This window comes from Sus scrofa, chromosome 14 (genome assembly GCF_000003025.6).
Source record: "Sus scrofa isolate TJ Tabasco breed Duroc chromosome 14, Sscrofa11.1, whole genome shotgun sequence".
NCBI lineage: Eukaryota > Metazoa > Chordata > Mammalia > Artiodactyla > Suidae > Sus > Sus scrofa.
This window is the reverse complement of record NC_010456.5, coordinates 136,199,418-136,219,950: the sequence shown is the minus strand read 5'-3', so window position 1 is coordinate 136,219,950 and position 20,533 is coordinate 136,199,418. Positions and strand designations below refer to the sequence as shown.

At 53.2% G+C, this 20,533-nt stretch overlaps 1 protein-coding gene across 1 annotated transcript in view; it reads right to left on the bottom strand.

The window, feature by feature from the left end:
* The window catches only part of DOCK1 (dedicator of cytokinesis 1), a 545,742-nt gene extending 525,538 nt beyond the window's left edge, over nucleotides 1-20,204 (bottom strand). The window contains 1 exon segment of the mRNA XM_021072613.1: nucleotides 20,061-20,204. Within this exon segment, the coding sequence (XP_020928272.1) occupies nucleotides 20,061-20,106 (46 nt within the window). The 5' untranslated portion in view covers nucleotides 20,107-20,204.

The following is a 20,533-nucleotide window of genomic DNA, read 5'->3' as shown; positions in this document are numbered from 1 at the left end:
AATTTTATAAGCTGGTCTAAAACTCGTTGCAGGCTGACACGCTGAACACAGATCTACAAAGCTGCTGCACGCATCTGCAGGTGAGCGGCAGGCTTTGGCAGGTGAATAGAATACCAACTTTAAAAATGGAAGTTCGAATGCTAGGCTGTTTATGCCACAATTATCAAAACTTTGTCGTTAAGGAATACTTGGATCCCCTCCTTCATTCCCAGGGACTTAGAGCCTTCACTCTGAAGGCTCATTCCACGTTCTCCCGCCTTTCAGTGCCAGCCTGTAAATCAGAGCCATCAAAGAGTGAACCGTGCAGACAGATGTTTTCCAGCCCTTGACCACAGCTGGTCCCCACCAGTAACCGCTGGTCAGATGAAAACTGCAAAATGGAGATTTTATTTTCTGTTCAACCAGAGGCAACACGGTTGAAGAAGCAGGAATCCTACAGAATTGGATTTCTGTTAAATCACCATTTTTTAACCTTTCACGCAACACTCCCTGCCCCTCCCCCACTCCCAGCACTTCAGAGGCCTCTTGGGTCCATTAAAGCACTAAAGGGGGGGTATCCCGGGGGGGGGTCCCAGCCCAGGTCTAGCCTCAATGAGAAAACTGGGCAATGTTCCCTTTCGGCTTTAAGAGCCCATGAATTACTGTATATAAACTAGATAACCAACAAGGACCTACTGTCTAGCAAGGGAACTATACTCAGTATTTTGTAATAATCTCTAAGGAAAAAAACTCTAAAAATTATTACAAAATAACCTATGAGGAAAAGCTCTAATAATCTATAAGGAAAAAGATAACGGTTTTACAGTGCTACACATCTGAAACTAACACAACATTGTAATTCAACGATTAAACAAATTTTTTAAGCGCTGTTCCCTTGCAGTTCAGCAGATTAAGGAATTGACATGTGCTCGGGTTGCTGCTGTGGCACAGGTTCAATCCCTGGCCCAGGGACTTCCACACGCTGCAGGCATAGACAAAAGGAAAGCCAGTTTATGAATCTTCCATTTTTCTGTCTACCATGAACATGCAAAGAGAGATATGAGTAGAAGCAGGGTTATCTCTGAATGGTACGTTATTTGGAGAACACCTGGGAGATTTTTACATCCTTCTCTTGCTGGCATTCTTTTTTTGTCTGTTTTTTCGTTTTTTAGGGCTTCACCTGCGGCATATGGAGGTTCCCAGGCTAGGGGTCTGATTGGAGTTACAGCTGCCGGCCCACACCTAAGCCACAGCCACACGGGATTCAAGCCACATCTATGTCCTAGATCATAGCTCACGACCACGCCAGATCCTTAAGCCACTGAGAGAGGCCAGGGATCAATCCCGCACCCTCATGCATCCTAGTTGGGATCGTTCACCACTGAGCCACAAAGGGAACATCCATGCTGCTTGCTTTGTTTTCATAATTAGCACATAATATTTTTACAAAAGTAATAGTCTCGGTACAACCACTATGGAAAACAGTACAGAGGTACCTCAGAAAACTAAATATAGAACTACCATATGATCCAGCAACCCCACTCTTGGGCATATATCTAGACAAAACTTTCCTTGAAAAAGACACATGCACCCACATGTTCACTGCAGCTCTATTCGCAAGAGCCAAGACATGGAAACAACCTAAATGTCCATGACATATGAATGGATTAAGAAGATGTGGTACATATACACAATGGAATACTACTCAGCCATAAAAAAGAACAAAATAATGCCAGTTGCAGCAACATGGATGGAACTTGAGACTCTCACAACTAAGTGAAGTAAGAAAGACTAATACCATATGATATCACTTATATCTGGAATCTAATATACGGCACAAATAAATTTTTCCATAGAAAAGAAACTCATGGACTTGGAGAACAGACTTGTGGCTGCCAAGGGGGAGGAGGAGGGAGTGGGATGGACTGGGAATCTGGGGTTAATAGTACAAACTAGTGCCTCTGGAATGGATTAGCAATGAGATCCTGCTGTACAGCACTGGGAACTATAGCGAGTCCCCTGTGATGGAGCAGGATGGAGGATAACGTGAGGAAAAGAATGTATCTATGTATGTGTGACTGGGTCACCTTGCTGTACAGTAGAAAACTGACAGAGCACTGTAAACCAGTTATAATGGACAAAATAAAAATCATTAAAAAAAAAAAAAGTAACAGTCACTATTCCAAAGGGTAAAGCCCCTCAGGCTCTAAGCCAGGGTTGGCCAATCACAGCTCATAATACCTCCCCAACCACAGCCTGGCTGTGTACCACCTGCGAGCTAAGAACGGTTTGGCTCCTTTCACTCTACGTAACGTTTGCAAGGTTCGCCCACGTTGGAGCCTCTATCAGCTCCCCGCTCCTACTCGTGGATGAATTCACTCTTGTTATCCAGATGGATAAGCCAGGTTCTGTGTGTGCACCTGTGCCCTGATGGGCTCTGGACTGTCTCCACCTCTGGGGAATGTGAAGAGTGTGCTGTGACCCTTCCTGGACAAGCAGTGGACTGAACACCTGCTTTTCATTCCTCTGGGTACAGCCCAGGAGTGGAACTGCTGGGTCACATGAGAGCCTGTGTAACTTCCTGAGGAACCCCCCCACCAACTGGTTTCCAGTGTTCCCATTTTTAAATGGTTTTCGTTTTTCTTTTTTTTTTTCTCTTTGCTTTTTAGGGCCACACCCATGGCACATGGAAGTTCCCAGGCTAGGGGTTGAATCCGAGCTACAGCTGCCGGCCTACATGACAGCCACAGCAACACGGGATTCAAGCTACATCTGCGACCTACACCACAGCTCACGGCAACACTGGATCCTTAACCCACTGAGCGAAGCCAGGGATCAAATCTGCATCCTCATGGATACTGGTTGGGTTTGTTACCGCAGAGCCACAATGGGAACTCCCTAAATGGTTTTGTTTTTCTAACAGTTCTATAAATACCTATGGAGTCTCTGCAATTTTGTCTTCTGGCCGGCAGGACCTAAAGTACTGGTTATCTAGACTGCTGCAGAAAAGGCTGCCGACCTCTGTTCTAAAGAGAAACGCCTTACTGGTCCTTCCAGCTGGCCACTGCGTTAATGACAACTACTTCAGTAAATACAGCCTCCACTTTGATGTCACTGGCTTCTCACAGCGCGGGCAGGATGACTGGCAGGGGCAAGACCATCCCTTTACAGATGATCAGAGGCCTCCCTGGGACCCGAGGCGCCAACAGCTGGAACCAGGACTCACTGCCATCCCCCTTCTCAAATCTAAGCCTTCCTTCAACACACTGCCCTGCTAGTCCGGCCCCTGCAGTCGACCACGCCAACAACCAGACTAAGAAAGCTCACCATCAGAGCACGACATTAAAAAGAGACTTGGGGAGTTTCCATGGTGGCTCAGCGGTTAACGAATCTGACTAGCATCCATGAGGACGCAGGTTTGATCCCTGGCCTCGCTCAGTGGGTTAAGGATCTGGTGTTGCCATGAGCTGTGGTGTAGGTCACAGACACAGCTGGATCCCGAGCTGCTGTGGCTGTGGTGTAGGCCGGCAGCTGTAGCTCCGATTGGACCCCTAGCCTGGGAACCTTCCTATGCCACGGGTGCAGCCCTAAAAATAAGTAAATAAGTAAATAAATAAAAAGACTTGGGAAGTGGTTTTATATCAGTGCTAAGAGGAGGGGAAGGCAGAGTGGGGAGTTCTAGGAACTTTAAATCACATTAATGCTAGTGATGCCCCAAGTCACCTGAGGAACACATGAAGGCAGGTGTATATTTCAGCTCCCTGGCCCATCAATGTCACCAAATACGCAAGGAGCATGGGACCAGGAAGCCACGTTCATCGGGACAGAGCCACTCTCGGGGGAGATTTAAGGCCACTGAACCCAATTACCCACCCAATCCCTGAGCTGACTGCCACAGATCCTGGAAGGGGCCACCCATCCAGCGATGGGACCCCCACCAACCGGAGACTTGCAGCTTTCTTTCTTTTTTGGTCTTTTTGCCTTTGCTAGGGCTGCTTCTGCAGCATGTGAAGGTTCCCAGGCTAGGGGTCGAATCAGAGCTGTAGCCACCGGCCTACACCAGAGCCACAGCAACGAGTCACGTCTGCAACCTACACCACAGCTCACGGCAACGCCAGATCCTTAATCCACTGAGCAAGGCCAGGGACTGAACCCGCAACCTCAAGGTTCCTAGTCGGATTCGTTAACCACTGTGCCACAACGGGAACTCCAAGACTCGCAGCTTTCAAATAAGCTCCTGACACCCTGCTGAGGTGAAACCTCCTGTCCCTTCACCTTCACTCAAGCACATGTGCCCGCGATGACGCAGGTGCAGGGAACAGAGAAAAGGCCACAACTCAGCCCTTGTCCCCAAGGGCCCCCTGTCCAGCAGGGGCCATGAGGAAGGACTACACCAGTGGCTCCCACAGGTAGATGCGAAGTAAGGAACTGCAGAGAACAGCCTGGAAGGGGCCCCCATGCAGCCGGCTGAGTCGAGGAAGGCTGGCCTCCTAACTGGTGGTAGGAATGTCAACTGGTACAGTCACTATGGAAAACGGTGAGGAGAATCCTCAAAAAACTAAAAATAGAGTTGCCATAGGATCCAACAATCCCACTCCTGAGCATCTATCTCGAGAAAAGCATAATTCAAAAAGACACGTGCACTCCAATGTTCACTGCAGCATTATTTACAACAGCCACGACATGGACGTAACCTGAATGTCCACGAAGAGATGAATGGACAAAGAGGTTTTTACACTTCCAGCACACATACAGCAATGGAATACTACTCAGCCATAAAAAAGAATGAAATAATGCCATTTGCGGGAACATGAATGGACCTAAAGATGATCATAACAAGCCAAGAAACTCAAAGACAAACATCATACGAAATCACTGACATGTAGAATGTAAAGTCTGACACAAGTGAACTTATTGACAAAATAGACTCACAGACATAGAAAACAGACTTGGGGCTGACAAGGGGAAGGAGAGGCGGGGGAGGGACGGACTGAGAGTTTGGGATGAGCAGATGCAAACTATGACATATAAGATGGGTAAACAACTTGGGTCCTACTGTACAGCACAGGGATCTCCATTCAAAAGCCTGCAATAAACCGTCATGGAAAAGAATGCGTGTGTTTAAGATACATGGATACATAGATATATAACTGAATCACTTTGCTATACAGCAGAAATTAACACAGCATTGTAAATTAGCCACACGTCAATAAATTCTTTTTTTTTTTTTGGTCTTTTTGCCTTTTCTTGGGCCACTCCCATGGCAAATGGAGGTTCCCAGGCTAGGAGTCGAATCGGAGCCACAGCTGCCGGCCTACACCACAGCCACAGCAATGCGGGATCCGAGCCACGTCTGCAACCTACACCACAGTTCACGGCAACACTGGATCCTTAACCCACTGAGCATGGCCAGGGACCGAACCTGCAACCTCATGGTCCCTAGTTGGGTTCATTAACCACTGAGCCACAACGGGAACTCCAATCAATTTTTTGAAACAAGAAAGGTTTACAAGTTGCGCTGAGCCTGGAAAAGCTTGACAGCTGGAAGGTAAATTAAGGGTATTCCCAGGCAGACAGAAGAGCACATGCCAAGGCACTGAGGCACCACCAGAACACACAGGCTGGAATGGGCCAGAGCTTGAGTTCAGAAATACCACCAGACATCCGCGAGGTGGGCCAGACTAAGCTCCCTTCCCTTCCGTGCACAGGGGTCCCCAGTATGGGCTCCCATCCCCATCTCTCCCTCCCCTTGGCCTCTCCAGGCCAATCCTCAAAAGCAATACCCCCTCCAAGAACAGTATCAAGAAACTCAGCAGCCTGGCCTCAGTACCGCAAGGACCAAGATGCATTCCTGCCTTTGAAAAATGGGCAGCAGAACACACATGACGTTAGAAGGACTTGAAAATAAATCTTGTGAAGTTAATAGAAGCACAGCAATTTGGAAGAAAAATAATCACATTTCCCTCCTGCTAAATCATTATTTGCCCCTGGTAAAGTCAATTATGTTAAAGAAAATAAGTTATTATTTTCAGGGGGGAAAAAAATGGAGTCTTGCTAAGTGCCTTTATTCCAGCAAATAAAACTCCAAGAGTGAATGCTTGAGTTCCCGTATTTATGAAGGTCTGTGGGCGGCCTGACTGGTACTGCTTAGACAAGATGCTGGGGATGGTCCATAATTCCCCCGGCAACCCGAGCATCTTTCCCAGGACCTCAAAACTGCCGTCTGTCTCTCAGACAGAAGCATCACGTCTCCAGACAGCCCAGGTGCCTGGCTATCCCCCTACAGCCCCCACCCCCAAGGGCTTCCTCTCCCTAAGGCTCCTGCCCACAGCTCACCCGTGGGGAAACGAGCCTTGCGGGGTTTCTCACGTTTCCTCCCAGATATGCAGGCAAGGCTTCGCTTCCAAGCACACAGTCACGCCGGAGTCGGGGCGACTCCCAGCACTCTATTCTCGCCATTGGGGGCCATCTGGCCCCCAGGGAACACATGGCAACATCTGGACCTATTTGGGGTTGTCACAGCTGAAGGAAGGGAGTGCTATTAGGATCCAGTGGGTAGAGGCCAAGAATGCACAGCACGGCCCCCTCCCCCTAAATACACCTGACTCAGAAGGTCAGCAGTGCGCAGGGCTCGGAACATGCTTTATGTGAAGTCACCCATTTCACCCTTGAGCAAATGTGTGGGACAGGAATTGCTGTCATGCAGGTCAATAAGGAGCAAACTGGGGCAGGGGGCTGCAGAACCACCCCCCAACACCCACCCCCAACCCCTGGGCTCCCCACCCAGCACTTGAGTCCTGGCTGGGATGGCACAGCCTTCACTCCATGTACCCGAGCAGTGATGGCACTGATATTTCCAGGACAAGGCAGTGAACCCCAGACGGGGCCCCTCCTGGGCAGAGCTGGGCCTGCCTCCCACATTCGGGCCGGCTGCCCCCTGCCCTTGCTGGGCGGGCAGCAATGACCCAGGCTCATGGTCTGGGCCATTCAGCTCCATCAGCCCAGAACCTGCTTTAGGGAACCTGGTTGATGAAAATAAGAAGGGAAAGCAGGACGCTGAAAACTCTGGGGGAGGCTGGCCTCTGGTCTCCTCCGTCCTGACCCCTGACCCGGGGCCAGCCTGCCCCTCCCCAGGCACTCCCCCCACCTCTCCCCTCCCTCCAGACTCCAAGGCCCTGGGGATTGAGGGCCACTCTCCCTGGGCCCACAGCCCTCTTACACCCACATCCTGTGGCCTGAGGTTGAGAACAATGGAGACAGTTGATTTCAGAAGAGATCAGGAGTTCCCGTCGTGGCGCAGCAGAAACGAATCTGACTAGGAACCATGAGGTTGTGGGTTCGATCCCTGCCCTTGCTCAATGGGTTACGGATCCGGCACTGCCGTGAGCTGTGGTATAGGTTGCAGATGCGGCTTGGATCTGGCGTTGCTGTGGCTGTGGTGTAGGCTGGCAGCTGTTGCTCTGATTCGACCCCTAGCCTGGGGACCTCCATATGCCATGGGTGTGGCCCTAAAACGCAAAAAAAAAAAAAAAAAAAAAAAAGGGCTCCGGCAGCCTGCAATGCTGGGAACAAAAGCTGAATCTGGCACAGACCCTGTCAAGCAAAAGCAGGAAATTACAGACCGTGACCTGGGACCAGCCAGGCACTCAGTGGAAGAGGAGCGTAGCAGGAAGTGAGGCCAGGAAGGCCAGGAAGGGCACTTTTAAAGGATGCCCTTTCGGAGCCCCCACTGTGGCTGAGCAATATGAAACCCCGCTAGTATCCATGAGGACACAGGTTTGATCCCCGGCCTCGCTCAGTGGCTTAAGGATCCGTTGTTGCCCTGAGCTGTGGTGTAGATCACAGACTCAGCTTGGATCCTGCATTGCTGTGCCTGTGGTGTAGGCCGGCAGCTGCAGCTCTGATCCGACCCCTAGGCTGGAACTTACATATGCTGTGGGTGCGGCCCTGAATAGAGAAAAAATAAATAAATAAAGGGGGCCCTTTCCAAGAGGGGAGCAGCCTAAGCAGTCTGATCTGAGAGCTGGGCTGGAGGAGGAACTCTGAGAAGACAAACTGAACATGTTGGTTCCGGCGTGTAAAAAAAATATCAAACAGATCCACAGCCCTGCAAATCCCCAAAGCGCCAAACACCGTAGCGTTTAAGGGCAAAAATCCAGCTGTGTGGGGAAGAACTATAGGGTGACTCTTGAGTCTCAGGGCCTAAGAACAAAGCTGGCAGGTGAGAAGGAAGGGGTGGGGGGAGGAGGGGGCACAGGGGAGGGAGGGAGGGAGGGACCACTCTTTATCCCTGAAGCTGGGACACGCCTTCTCCATCCGCCCGTCACTGCTCAGCTCGACACCCGGGGGCCCAGTGAGCGGCTCATGCAGGACGCTCATCTCCCCCAAAACTTTAGGGAAAAAACTAAAGCTCATGAGGCCACAGTGCCCTTTTCCAATGAAGAAGTGATGAAAATCATCACCAGAAATTGCATATTTCCTCCATGATAAGTTAAGACCAATGCAGTAAGGGAATCTGAGTGGTACCTCTTCCTGCTGAAAGGCCTCCAGCAAAAAAGACCTCCCAGCTCCTGGGGGGGCGGGGGGGCGGGGGGTCAGCGGAGAGGTGAGCACAGCACGGCAATTCTCCCAGCTGCCAGGGGAAGGGCCTGCAGCCCCCCTGAGGCCAAGAAGGTGGCCCTAGGTGCTGCCCCAGCCTGGATTCCGGGCATCCAACCCCAGGTCCAGGGCTCTCTCTGCCACCAAGTCCTCACACTTCACCCTGGGTTACTGTGGGTCCGACCGACTGACCCTCACCCGAAAGATAAGGGCTCGTTCAGCCAGTGAAGGTTCCGGCCTAGCCAAGGCCCAGGGCTCATGAGCAGGCTTCCAGAACCATCTCCGGAGGCCGAAAGAATTCAGTGCAGGAATAAGCCTCGGGGTGCTGTGCTCTTTTTCGGGTGGTGAGAACAAAGGGGCAGTTATGAGGATGAATATTTTTTTTCTTGTATGTGATTTATACATACATTTTTTTTAAATTTTACTGGAGTACAGTCGACTCACAATGGTGCATTGGTTCCGGGTGTACGGCAAACTGGGTCGGTTATACATACACGTACATCTAAAGACGACCCTTTCATTTCTTTACTTATTTATTTGCTATGGCCACGCCCGGGGCATATGGAAGTTCCTGGGCCAGGGACCAGATCTGAGCCGCCGCTTCGACCTACAGCACAGCTACAGCCATGCCAGATCCCTCACCCACTGTGCTGGGCCGGGGGTCAAACCCGAGCCTCCGCAGCGACCCAAGCCTCTGCAGTTGGATTCCGAACCCCCCGCGCCACAGCGGGAGCTCCCGGAAGATGACCGTTTCGGAAAGTGGCTTTTCTTAGGCTCCCAGGTCTGCTCCCCTCCCTCCCCCACCCACGCCAGCAACCTCCCGGGCTGAGGACAGAGAAGAACACCCTAAATCTCTAGGACACGAGTGGCAGAATATCTATCAAAGAACAAGGCAGCATCCGAACCCATTCACATCTCTTCCCATCTTCATAGGGGTCTGGTTGTCGGATCTGCCAAGGACTCTGGGGACGGAAGGCTGTGACATCTTATGATCCGGGCTCAGCGCCCGTGGTGCTGAGGGGTCCATCACAGCGCTTCCTGATCAAGGGAAAATAAGCATCAATAAGAACACGTGAGGGAGTTCCCTGGTGGCGCAGAAGGTTAAGGATCCGGCATTGTCACTGCTGTAGCTCAGGTTTGATCCCTGGTCCAGGAACTTCCACAGGACACACGCGCAGCCAAAAAAAAGTGTACCTAACCTACCCAAGCAAGTGAAACAAATCACTCAAGATGGCACAGGAATCTTGTATCACACTCCTGAGGAAAGGCCACAGCAAACTGCACCTGTAGACAGCCAGTACTCCGATGAAGACTCCAAGGGACCGGGTTTTTTGTTTGGTTTCTTGCTGTTTGTTTTTGGCCGCCCCCTGGCAGATGGAATTCCCAGGCCTGGGATCAGATCCCAGCTGTAGTTTCAGCCTGAATTGCAGCTGGGACAAAGTCAGATACTTAACCCACTGTGCCGGGCTGGGGCTCGAACCTGCGTCCCAGCGCTCCCAAGACAAGGCCAATTCCATTGCCACTGCACCACAGCAGGAGCTCCACCAAGGAACATTTGTGATGAGAGGTTTCTCTCGGGGAGCGTCAAGGATCAGCCTTCATCAGGTCCCCTCAGGACCCCTGGGAACCAGTAGAAACTCCAACTGCTGATCTCATCTCAGAGCGAACATTCTAGAGAAGACATTCAGTAGCTCTCCCCAGGGTCCACCCCCACCTGACAGCAAGCAGGGACGGAAGTCCAGGCTCACCCTGCTTTAGTCCCCCAGTCAGATGGCAGTGGGGGGGCTGTTGGGGAAAAAAAGCCTGAATTAACTAGAGGTTCAGTCTCAGGCAACACAAGGCTTCTACTTAACAAACAATCAATAATGAAAGAAACTAACCTTTGCCAAGCACAGCCCAGGGGCCGGTGTGTGCGGCTGCCTCTTTACCCCCAGAACTGCCCGAGGAGGGCAGTGCTGCCGCCAGCTAGACAGAGGAGAAAGTACACAACTCGCCCAAGGTTACTCAATTAGTCGGAGATGGAGCCGAAATTCAGAGCGAGACACCTCTCACATCCCAAGCCTACTCCTTGGCCCAGACCTCATGCTGAAAGAAAACCCTTGGGAACCCAGATGCAAATTTAACAGGTGGACAAGCAATCTGTCTGGGGTGAAACCTTCTGCCTTTGGGAGGCAGAAGTGCACCTGTGTGGAGGTACACTCAGCAGCTCACCTGCACGCAGGTAAACTGCAGCCTCGAGCCTACACGGTGCTTATAAATGACCCTCCGGACACACGATGTCCTTCATCTGCCACAAGCCAACACCCTCCCCGGCCCCGTTAGCTCCTGAAATTAAAGCGCCCCTGACCGCCCTGGGCCCCTGCAGGCTGTGGACGGGGGCTGGTCCACCGTGACCAGCACCCCTGGAGCTGTCCACTGGGCCCACACGAACACGCAAGACAGGTGCCTAAGGCCCTCCCTGCCATCACGGGAGACCTGGGGTTCTGGATCCAGCAGGGCCTGGCCCTCCACTCGCGCCACAAAACCTCGGCTGGTGAGAGACTGGAAATAAGCCTCATCCGCCAGCAGGTGGGCACAGGTGGGGGCGGGCGGTTGGATGACCACCCCTGGGGAAGGCGCTTTCACCAGCACTCCCTCCCCCCACGCCCACGAGCACTGCACACGACCCCACTTCAAACCTACGCCCCTCCTACGGTACAGCACAGAGAACTATCCAATCACTTGGGATAGAACGTGCTGGAAGACAGTATGAGAAAAAGAATGTATATAATACGTATGACTGGGTCACTCTGCTTACAGGAGAGATTGATACCACATCAGAAATTAACCATACCTTTTTTTTTTTTTTTTTTAAAGGCCGCAACTGCAGCATATGGAAGTTCCCAGGCTACGGGTCCAATCGGAGCTGCAGCTGCCAGCCTACACCACAGCCACAGCAATGCAGGATCCGAGCCATGTGTGCGACCTACACCACAGCTCATGGCAACACCAGATCCTTAACCCACTAAGCAAGGCCGGGGATCAAACCTGCGTCCTCATGGTTACCAGTCGGATTAGTTAGTTACCACCGAGCCACAACAGGAACTCCTCAACTATGTTTTAATTTTTAAAAAATTAATAATAAGTAAATAAATAAACCTAGGCAGCTTCCTTTCAGGTCCCAAACTACCTGATCTTATTATCCTGTCGCCAAGGTGATTACAAGGAACCTCCAGGTAGGAACACAGAAACTAATTAGATTCTGTAAGTGTCGTGAAGAAAGGGGGGCTTCCACCATGAGCTCTCACCTCCCAGGCATCTGCTAAGCCCTGGGGACCCACAAGCTTACAGGAAAAGTCACCCAGATGGCAGCATCCAAAAGCAGAGTGAAACACAGGCGAAAACACCTTAGGTCGTGATAATGCGACTTTTATGGGCTGGGTTCTGTCCCCCCAAATTCCAGTGTTGAAGCTCTAACCCCAGTATCTCAGTACCTGGAAACAAGGCGTTTAAAGAAGGGACTAAGAGGGAGTTCCCAGCGTGGCTCAGTGGAAACGAATCTGACTAGCATCCATGAGGAGGCAGGTTCCATCCCTGGCCTCGCTCGGCAGGGTAAGGATCCAGCATTGCTGTGAGCTGTGGTGTAAGCTGCAGATGTGGCTCGGATCTCGAGTTGCTGTGGCTGTGGCGTAGGCCAGCGACTACAGCTCTGATTCAACCCCTAGCCTGGGAACCTCCATATGCCATGAGTGCAGCCCTAAAAAAAAAAAAAAAAAAAAAAAATTTAAAGTAAAAATACGAAAAGAAAGAAACTACAAAAGAGCCTAAGGTGGAGTGACATCATCGGGTGGCCCCCCATCCAGTGTGACGAGGTGCTTCTAAGAGGAGACTAGGACACAGACACACACGGGAAGACCACGCGAGGACACGGCAGGAAGACGGCCGTCTACACAGCAAAAGGTCTCTGAAGGAGCCAACCCTGCTGACACATTCATCTTGGACGTCTCTCCTCCCAAAGTGTGAAAATAACTCCCACTGTTGACGCCCCAAGTCGGGTGTTAAGGCAGCAAACGAGGACAGGCCTCGCTCAGTATCCTGCCAGGACAGGTTCTGGGAGCCCCGGGACCCCGAAGCCCCTGGAGGCTCAAATCCGGGGGCTGAGCGAGTCTGAAGCCTCAGGCATCGCCCCTTGTAGCACCTGCCTGCCAGCTGCCCACTCCAGAATCTTCTCTTCAGAGCAGACTCGGGCCCTGCCCTGAACAAACTGGAGCATCTCCCAGCTCCGTGGCCCTGACACTGCGGGCCCCACATCCATCGGCAGCCTTCCCTGCACCCCACACGGGCTCATCTCCCAAATCGCACCCGGGTCCCCTTCAAGGGTGGGCTGAGAGGCGGGAGAGGCAAACTGGACCCCCAATGACACGCCCCGACACCCTCTCAGCCTGGTGAAAACAGACCACGGGGACAGAAAGAAATGTCAGCGAAGATACAGGGAAACTGGAGCTCTTACGCGTGTGCGCGCGCACACACACACACACACACACACACACACACAGCTGGTGGGAACGTAAAATGGCACAGCCGCTGGGGAAAAGTTTGGCAGGTTCTGAAAATGCCAAACATGCAACTGCCATACAATTCGACAATCGCGCTCCCGGGCCTTTGAAGGTTACATGCACACCAAACACCTGCACACAAATGTGCACAGCAGCTGTACGCGTGGCAGCCCGAACCCAGGCGGGTGGTTAAACCGTCTGCCGCACGTCCGCACCTCCAGACACGGCTCAGCGATGACAAGAAACAATCTATCCGCACCCACAGCAACCAACCCAGCTCGCTGGTGAGGTATGCGGAGCACAAAGAGGCCCTCCTTTTGGTCACGCAGTGTACAGTCCCACTCAGGCGACATTCTGGAAATGACAAAATGATGGAAACGGAGAACAGATTAACGGTTGCCAGGGATTATGCCGGAGGGAAAAGGCAGGGAGTGTGGGCACAAAAGGACCAGAGGAGGGGACCTCGAGGGGACAGACAGGCTCTGTATCTTCATGGTACCCGCGCCAATACCCAGGTTTGATCCTGTGCTGCAGTTTTGCAAGATTGGACCTTAAGGGAAACGGATGTTGGGATCTCTCTGGATTATTTCTTTTTTTGCTTATTTCTTAACCACCGTCATGTCTCTAATTACCTGAAGATCCAAAGTTTAATGGAAGAAAAGAAGGGAGAGGAAGGAAAGCACAGAGGAAAGAGGGAAGGAAGCAGGAAGAAAGAGAAAAAGAAAGGAGAGAGAGGAGTTCCCTGGTGGCTCAGTGGGTTAAGGACCTGGCGTTGTCACTGCTGTGGCATGGGTTCAATCCCTGGCCCTAGAACTTCCACATACCACTAGCACAGCCAACCTCCCCACCTCCCAAAAAAAAAAGAAAAAAGATAAGGAAAGAAGAGAGAGGGAGGGAGAGAAAGACCGCTGGTGGCCTTGGGCCCAGGCACTGTGGCTTTTCTCCTGCACCCAGTACAGGGCTCACAATTGCCTATCTCTCTCCATGTTTTCATTACCTGCATCCTCAGAGGTCACAAGAGACCAAGAGAAAGGACTGTTCATAGACCTTAAGACAATCCTAAGAAGACGTCTGATATTCTGGGCGAACATTGGCACAACAATAAATTTAAAATGTTTATAATGTTTCCAAAGCAAAATCAGGTTTGCAGAAATATCAGACGCCCTAATTTGGTTTTTCTGCAACTCCAGTGAATGAAAATGTCTGCGTTTCTATTTACTTACGATCAAATCTAATTTTTCTTCCCCAAAAGGAGCAGCTGGCTTGCTACTCTAGCCCACAAAAGGGATCTCGCTGCGACTCCCACGCTCCCAAGCTCACTGACATTACCCATCCTGCTAATTATCATCGCCCAGGGCTTATCTGAATACACATGTCATAAACGCCAGGCCAACGTCACTTCCCCCTAACATGGGGGCAAAACGCACCATTAAGAAATCAACTTTGGGGAGTTCCCGTTGTGGCTCAGTGGGTTAAGAACCCAACTAGTATCCATGAGGACTCAGGTTTGATCCCTAGCCTCACTCAGGGGTTAAGGATCCGGTGTTGCCGAAAGCTGTGGTGTAGGTTGCAGATGTGGCTCGGCTCCCACATTGCTGTAGCTGTGGTGTAGGCCAGCAGCTGCAGCTCCAATTCAAACCCTAGCCTGGAACTTCCATATGCCAAAGTTGTGGCCCTTAAAAAAAAAAAAAAAGAAAGAAACCTCGGAAAAAAAGTACTCCTCCAGCCACCATGACTGTCAGGTCTAAACAGGAAATCACTTGTCACTACATTTCTAACCTGCACTTCATTACATAAAACTTTACCAAAAGCACCACGCCAGGAGTGCCTGGCTTATCTCAAATGCTCATCTCACAGCTTCCCACTCTGAGGACACCAATTCAATGAATACTCACAGGTCTTAGCAGAAGGCAGGCTTAAATCCACTTTCCAGATGAGGAAACTGAGGCCAAGAAAGCAGGAGTAATTTTCTCAAGGGTCACAGAGCAACTAAGAGCCAGAAGTTTTAGGGGGTTTTTTTCTTTTTTTTTTTTTTGTCCTCTTAGGGCCACACCCACAGCATATGAAGGTTCACGGGCTAGGGGTCAAATTAGAGCTGCAGCTGCCAGCCTACACCACAGCCACAGCAATGCAGGATCTGAGCCGTGTCTGCAACCTACAGCACAGCTCATGGCAACACCAGATCCATAACCCACTAAGCGAGGCCAGAATCGAACCCACAACCTCATGGTTCCTAGACAGATTCATTTCCGCTTCGCCACGACGGGAACTCCAAGAGTCAGAAATTTTAAATGCCCAGCAATCCCACTGTTCATTGCAGCATTATTTCTAATAGCCCAGACATGGAAGCAACCTAAATGTCCATCAACAAATGAATGGATAAAGAAGATGTGCCATATACACACAGTGGACTATTACTCAACCATAAAAAGCAATGAAATAATGCTACCTGTAGCAACAAGGGTGGGCCTAGACACTATCACACTAAGTGAACAAAGTCAGAAAGAGAAAGACAAGTGCCATGTGAAATCACTTACATGTGGAATCTAAAATAGGACACAAAAGAACTTAACTAGGAAACAGAAACAGACGCACAAACAGAACAGCCTTGGGGTTGCCAAGGGGGAAGAGGCGGAGAAGGGGTGGACTGGGATTTGGAGTCAGCAGATGCAAAGTGCTGTATGTAGGCTGCATAGACAAGGTCCCACTGCACAGCGCAGGCAACTGTATTCAATATCCCGTGATAAACAATAACGGAAAAGAATAGTTAGGTGTGCGTATATTATACATATATAACTGAATAACTCTGCTGTGCAGCAGAAACACAGCCGTGTGAATCAACTACTCCTCAATCAAATTAGACCAAGAAAAGTCACGGTGCCAACGCCCACATCCCTGCTCGAGCTCTGCCTAGAGTGAAGAGGGAAGGGCACACTGGGGTCACTGGAGTTCGTTCCATCTGCTTGGTAACAAAGCTAAAGGCTGGAAAGAGAACCTTGTCTCCCCGGCTGCCCTCCACGCGGCCTCCACCCATGTTCTATTGCTGCCCCAGCGAAGCACCACCCCCTGAGCAGGGGAACACCAGCCACTTTCACTATGTCACTGGGCTCCAGGTCAGACACCCAAAGGCTCTGGGTCCAAAGCCCAGGTGCTGGCCGGTAGGGCTCTCCTGGGAGGCTCAGGGATGAACCTGCTCTCCGGGCTCATCCTGAGTATGGGCAGAACCCGGCTGTGATTGAGGCACTGGGGTCCCGTTTCCTTGCTGGCTGTCAGCTGGAGCCACCCTTAGCTCCCTGAGGCCTCATTGCGATGCAAGCAAGTGGACCCTCAAATCTCAGGGCCAGCAACCTCTCCCCTCTCCTGGCTTGTAATTTTTTTTTTTTTTTTTTTTTTTTTTTTTTGCTTTTTTTACGGCAGCACCAGTGGCATAGGGAGGGTCCCAGGCTAGGGGTCGAATCGGAGCTACAGCGGCTGGCCTGCACCACAGCCACAGCAACACAGGATCCAAACCAGGTCTGCAATTACACCAGAGCTCGCAGCAACGCCGGGTCCTTAACCCACTGAGCAAGACCAGGATCAAACCTGCAATCTCATGGTTCCTAGTCGGATTCCTTTCCCTTGTGCCACGACGCACACTCCCAGGCTCGGATTGTTGACTCCTCTTCTGCCGCATCTCTCTAAGTCCCTCTTCTGTGACCAGCCAGAAAAGATTCTCTGCTTTGGGGGCCCATGTGAGGATAATCGCCCCCCCTCGGGGGGGGGTGGTAACCACAATCACAGCTGCAAAATCACACATCATGTTCACAAGTCTTGGGGAGTGGGGCATGGACATTCGGGGGCTTTTTCTGCCTCCCACTCCTCCTGAGATGGGACACACTGCATCTTTTCACCTAATCTCAGGAGCAGCCCTATGGACACAATTTTACTGGTGTTGGGACACAAGACTGCCTCGCTGGAGGATGACGGAAAGGTTCACCTGTCCCAACCCTCAGTGTGACAGCTAGGTCAAAGTTCACGCCTGTGGTAATAAGCCAGGTCTGTAAACACTGACCCTCCAAACTCCACCCCAAAGGAGGAAATTAACAGGCTGGTACATTTCACAGGTGGCCTCCCCCCACCCCCCACCCACGGCGATGAAACCAAGGAACCAGCATTTCTGCCTTTGCTAAGGAAGCAACAGATCAGCTGTTTACTCTCTCCTGATTTTGCAAAATAAAAAATAACGGTCTCATTACAAACAATGCTTCTAACAGATCTGAAGAAACTGGGGAACAATGAGCTGTGATTCATGTTTCCAAATGAGAGGGAGGTTTACCATTTGCTCTCCCCTCGTGATTCATTCAAGAGCCAAGTGACCAGGGCCGGGTGGAAGCGCGGCCGCCCACAGACCCGCCAGAGCCCATCTGGGAGACACAGCCCCCTTGTGAGGTTCCCCCCACCACCAACAAAACCCTCGGCTGCTAAAAGGGACATCCAGTGATTTTCCCTTAGAAAGAGCCAATTAGCTCGTGGGAATGAGTGCATACACCCAGGACTTCCATCCTTCCAGCCAGCCCCTCCCGCAAACGCCAGGGGGCGTCTGAATGCACGGTCCTCTGCTCCTCCCCCCAATCAGGAGCCAGGGGTGGGGGGGCTCCAGTTATTTAAAGCTCCTTCTGGTGCTAAAGAGTTGTGCTCTTGTCATTCCCACTGGTTCAGCTCTGTCACCTCCACCTGATGAAACTAAGCAGAACAGCCCCCGCCCCCTCCCCTGCCGCCACCCAGCATCCTTCTCCCAACAGCATCCTTCTCTGAACCGCCTGGCAAAACCATCCAGCATGCTTTTCTTTGGAAACTTTCCAACATGGTGTTTCCCGAAAACCAAAGTAGGAGCCACAGGTGTGATGTCAGAGACCGCGGCAGTGAGTGCTAGCCAAGCTTCTGGAAGGTTGTGAGTACCTACCTACCGAGGAAGGATCCAGCCCTGTTCTTGCCTGTAGCCGCCGCCCACTAGAGACCCTGCCAGCTCCACTCGTCGACCTTCCCTTTGGTCTCTAGACTCGACAGGAGAGGCACCCTCACAGGATCTACACCCACAGGTCACCCTGGAGCCAAGGGTATCAAAGAGTCTTCAAATACGGCGTCCTAAAGAGAAGCCCTCCCCGGTCTCCTGGAGGGGGCAGTGGGGGTGACTTGAACTTTAGAGCCAAGGCCAGGGTTCAGTTTCAGGATGGAGCATTACTAAAGGCTTTAACCTGCCCGCTGCCGCTGTGAATGGGGGAGGTAGAATCATCCCCCTCTGTCCATGTCCCCGTCCCACCCCCATCCCCAGCACAGAACAGAGGGGGCAGGTCGTCGTCGCAGAGCCAATGCTGGTCACGCCTGGTCCCCAGGGCAGTGGGCTCTCCTCCGGCCTCTCCGCAGTGCTCCAGCTCCTCCTTCGCCTCTCAGGCCTCTCCCCACACAGCCCACACCCCCAGGCCCCCGTGCTGAAAGGGTCCCAGCGGGAAGCTCCACCCCTAAAGCTCCCTCATCAAATGCAGATTGACAGGGACGTTTCTGTCTGGACCGAAACCACCTGAACACACACAGGATGCTGCTTACAAACTCAGCTGCAGTCAGAAGGCCCGGCTCTGCTGCTGACCTTTGTAAACCGGCCGGAGCCTCAGGCCTCATCCCTAAAACGGAGGTGGCAGGAAATCCATCCACCATGGTCCAAAGCAGTGCTGCAAGGGAACAAGCCGGTGCAGGCCAGGGCGACCCAGACCTGTCCCAGTGTCAGCCAGCGTCACGCTATGTCTCCACCACCTACAGAGAAGCCACTGGCTTCAGAGAAAGTAAACAGAGCCCCAGGCATGGAACCACCCAGGAGGCTCCAGAGAGTCAGAGGACCAGGACGACCAGACCAGCAGTGGGGTGGGCCAGCACTCCTTCCCAGGGCAGTGCACAGGCTCAGGGCCGGGAGGGAGGGGGACGCAGGCTGCAGGGCGGAACCAGGAGGGCACCGCGGCTTTGAGGGGAGGCAAGGTTACAAAAGGCTTCGAGCAGGCAGTCTGCCTGGAGGAGTGCTCAAGACCTTGGATGGTGAGCAGGAGACTGGAACCACGGAGAAGGTGGGCTGGGAGAGCAGCCGCTGACCCAGACCGTGCTCCGGGGGTCAGAGAAGGAACCCAGGCCCAGCAGGCGGGCTGCCCCTCCACGAGGAGGGCAGCCGAGGCACAGGGGCTGGGGGCTGTTTGTTTGCCTCTAAGGAAGCTCGCCTCTGATGTGTACTGCTCGAAATGAAACTGCAACGACTCCTCTGCAAAATCTCAGGAAACGACAAAGAGCAGAGAGCCAGGGAGGTCCCCGCCTTCCTAAGCCGCTCGGCCTGGTCTCCGAGGGGTTCCCGCATGGTCACGGCTGGGCCACCAGGCGGCCGGCGGCGCGCTCGGCCCGCCCAGGTCGCGCACGCCACCTCCCACCAGGGGCGAGCACAATTCTTCGCTTTGATCGCTGGCAACTTGAAACTGTCCCGGAGCCCAGACACCGGGCACAACTTCACGCGAAGAGCAAAAGGCGCGGCAGAACAATGCCCCGGGGCCTCCCGCCCCGGTTCGGGATCCAGGAGTCGGGGGAAGCCCCGAGGCAGGAAGGCTCCGCCGCCAGGGTACCGCCCGGGAACTGGATGTCGGAGGGGACACTCGGAAGTGACACAACCGCCCCCGCCCCTGCGTGTCCCCGCCCGGCTCTCCCGGGCTCCGGAGGGGGCGCGGGGACAGCGTGCGCCGGGGACGCGAGTGGGCAGTGGCCGCCGACGGGCGCGACCCGACTCTCGCGCGGGGCGGAGACGCGAGGTCCCGGCCACCGCGGCGGCCACCCCGCATCCCGCCCGCGCCGCCCGGGCCGCCGGCAACAGGCTCCCGGGCGCCCCCGCCCGCGCCCCGCCGCCCGGGCCGCCCCGAGCGCGCCGCGCGGGGCACGGCTCACCCACGCCGTATTTCTCCTCCCGCTTGGTGGGCACCCAGCGCGTCATGGTGCCGCCCGCGTCCCGGCGCCCAGGCCGCCGCCGCCGCTCCGCCAGGAAACTCCGCGCCTAGGCCGCCATTTTCCATTCCTTTCGAGCCGCGACAGGATGGGTGGAAAAAGTTTGCGGCGGAGGCGGTGTCATGTGGGACGGGGCGGGCGGAGCGTCGCGGGCCGGATGGGAAAGGCCGGGAGCGCCGGCGGGAGGCGGGAGGCGGGACGCGGCGGGCGCTGGGCCGCCCCCCGCCCTCCCGCGCCGGCCCGATCGCCGCGTCCCCGCTGCGCCCCAGCCCCGGACCCCAGCCTGGCCCCCGAGCTCCTGCTTCACGACCCCCCCACCGCCCCCAAGGAGCGCCCCCGCAGAGGCGCGGTCTCGTCTTTATCCTCGGAGTTTCTTGGAGTCAGGGAACCCTCCCCGGGCTGTCGGAGAGGGGTGC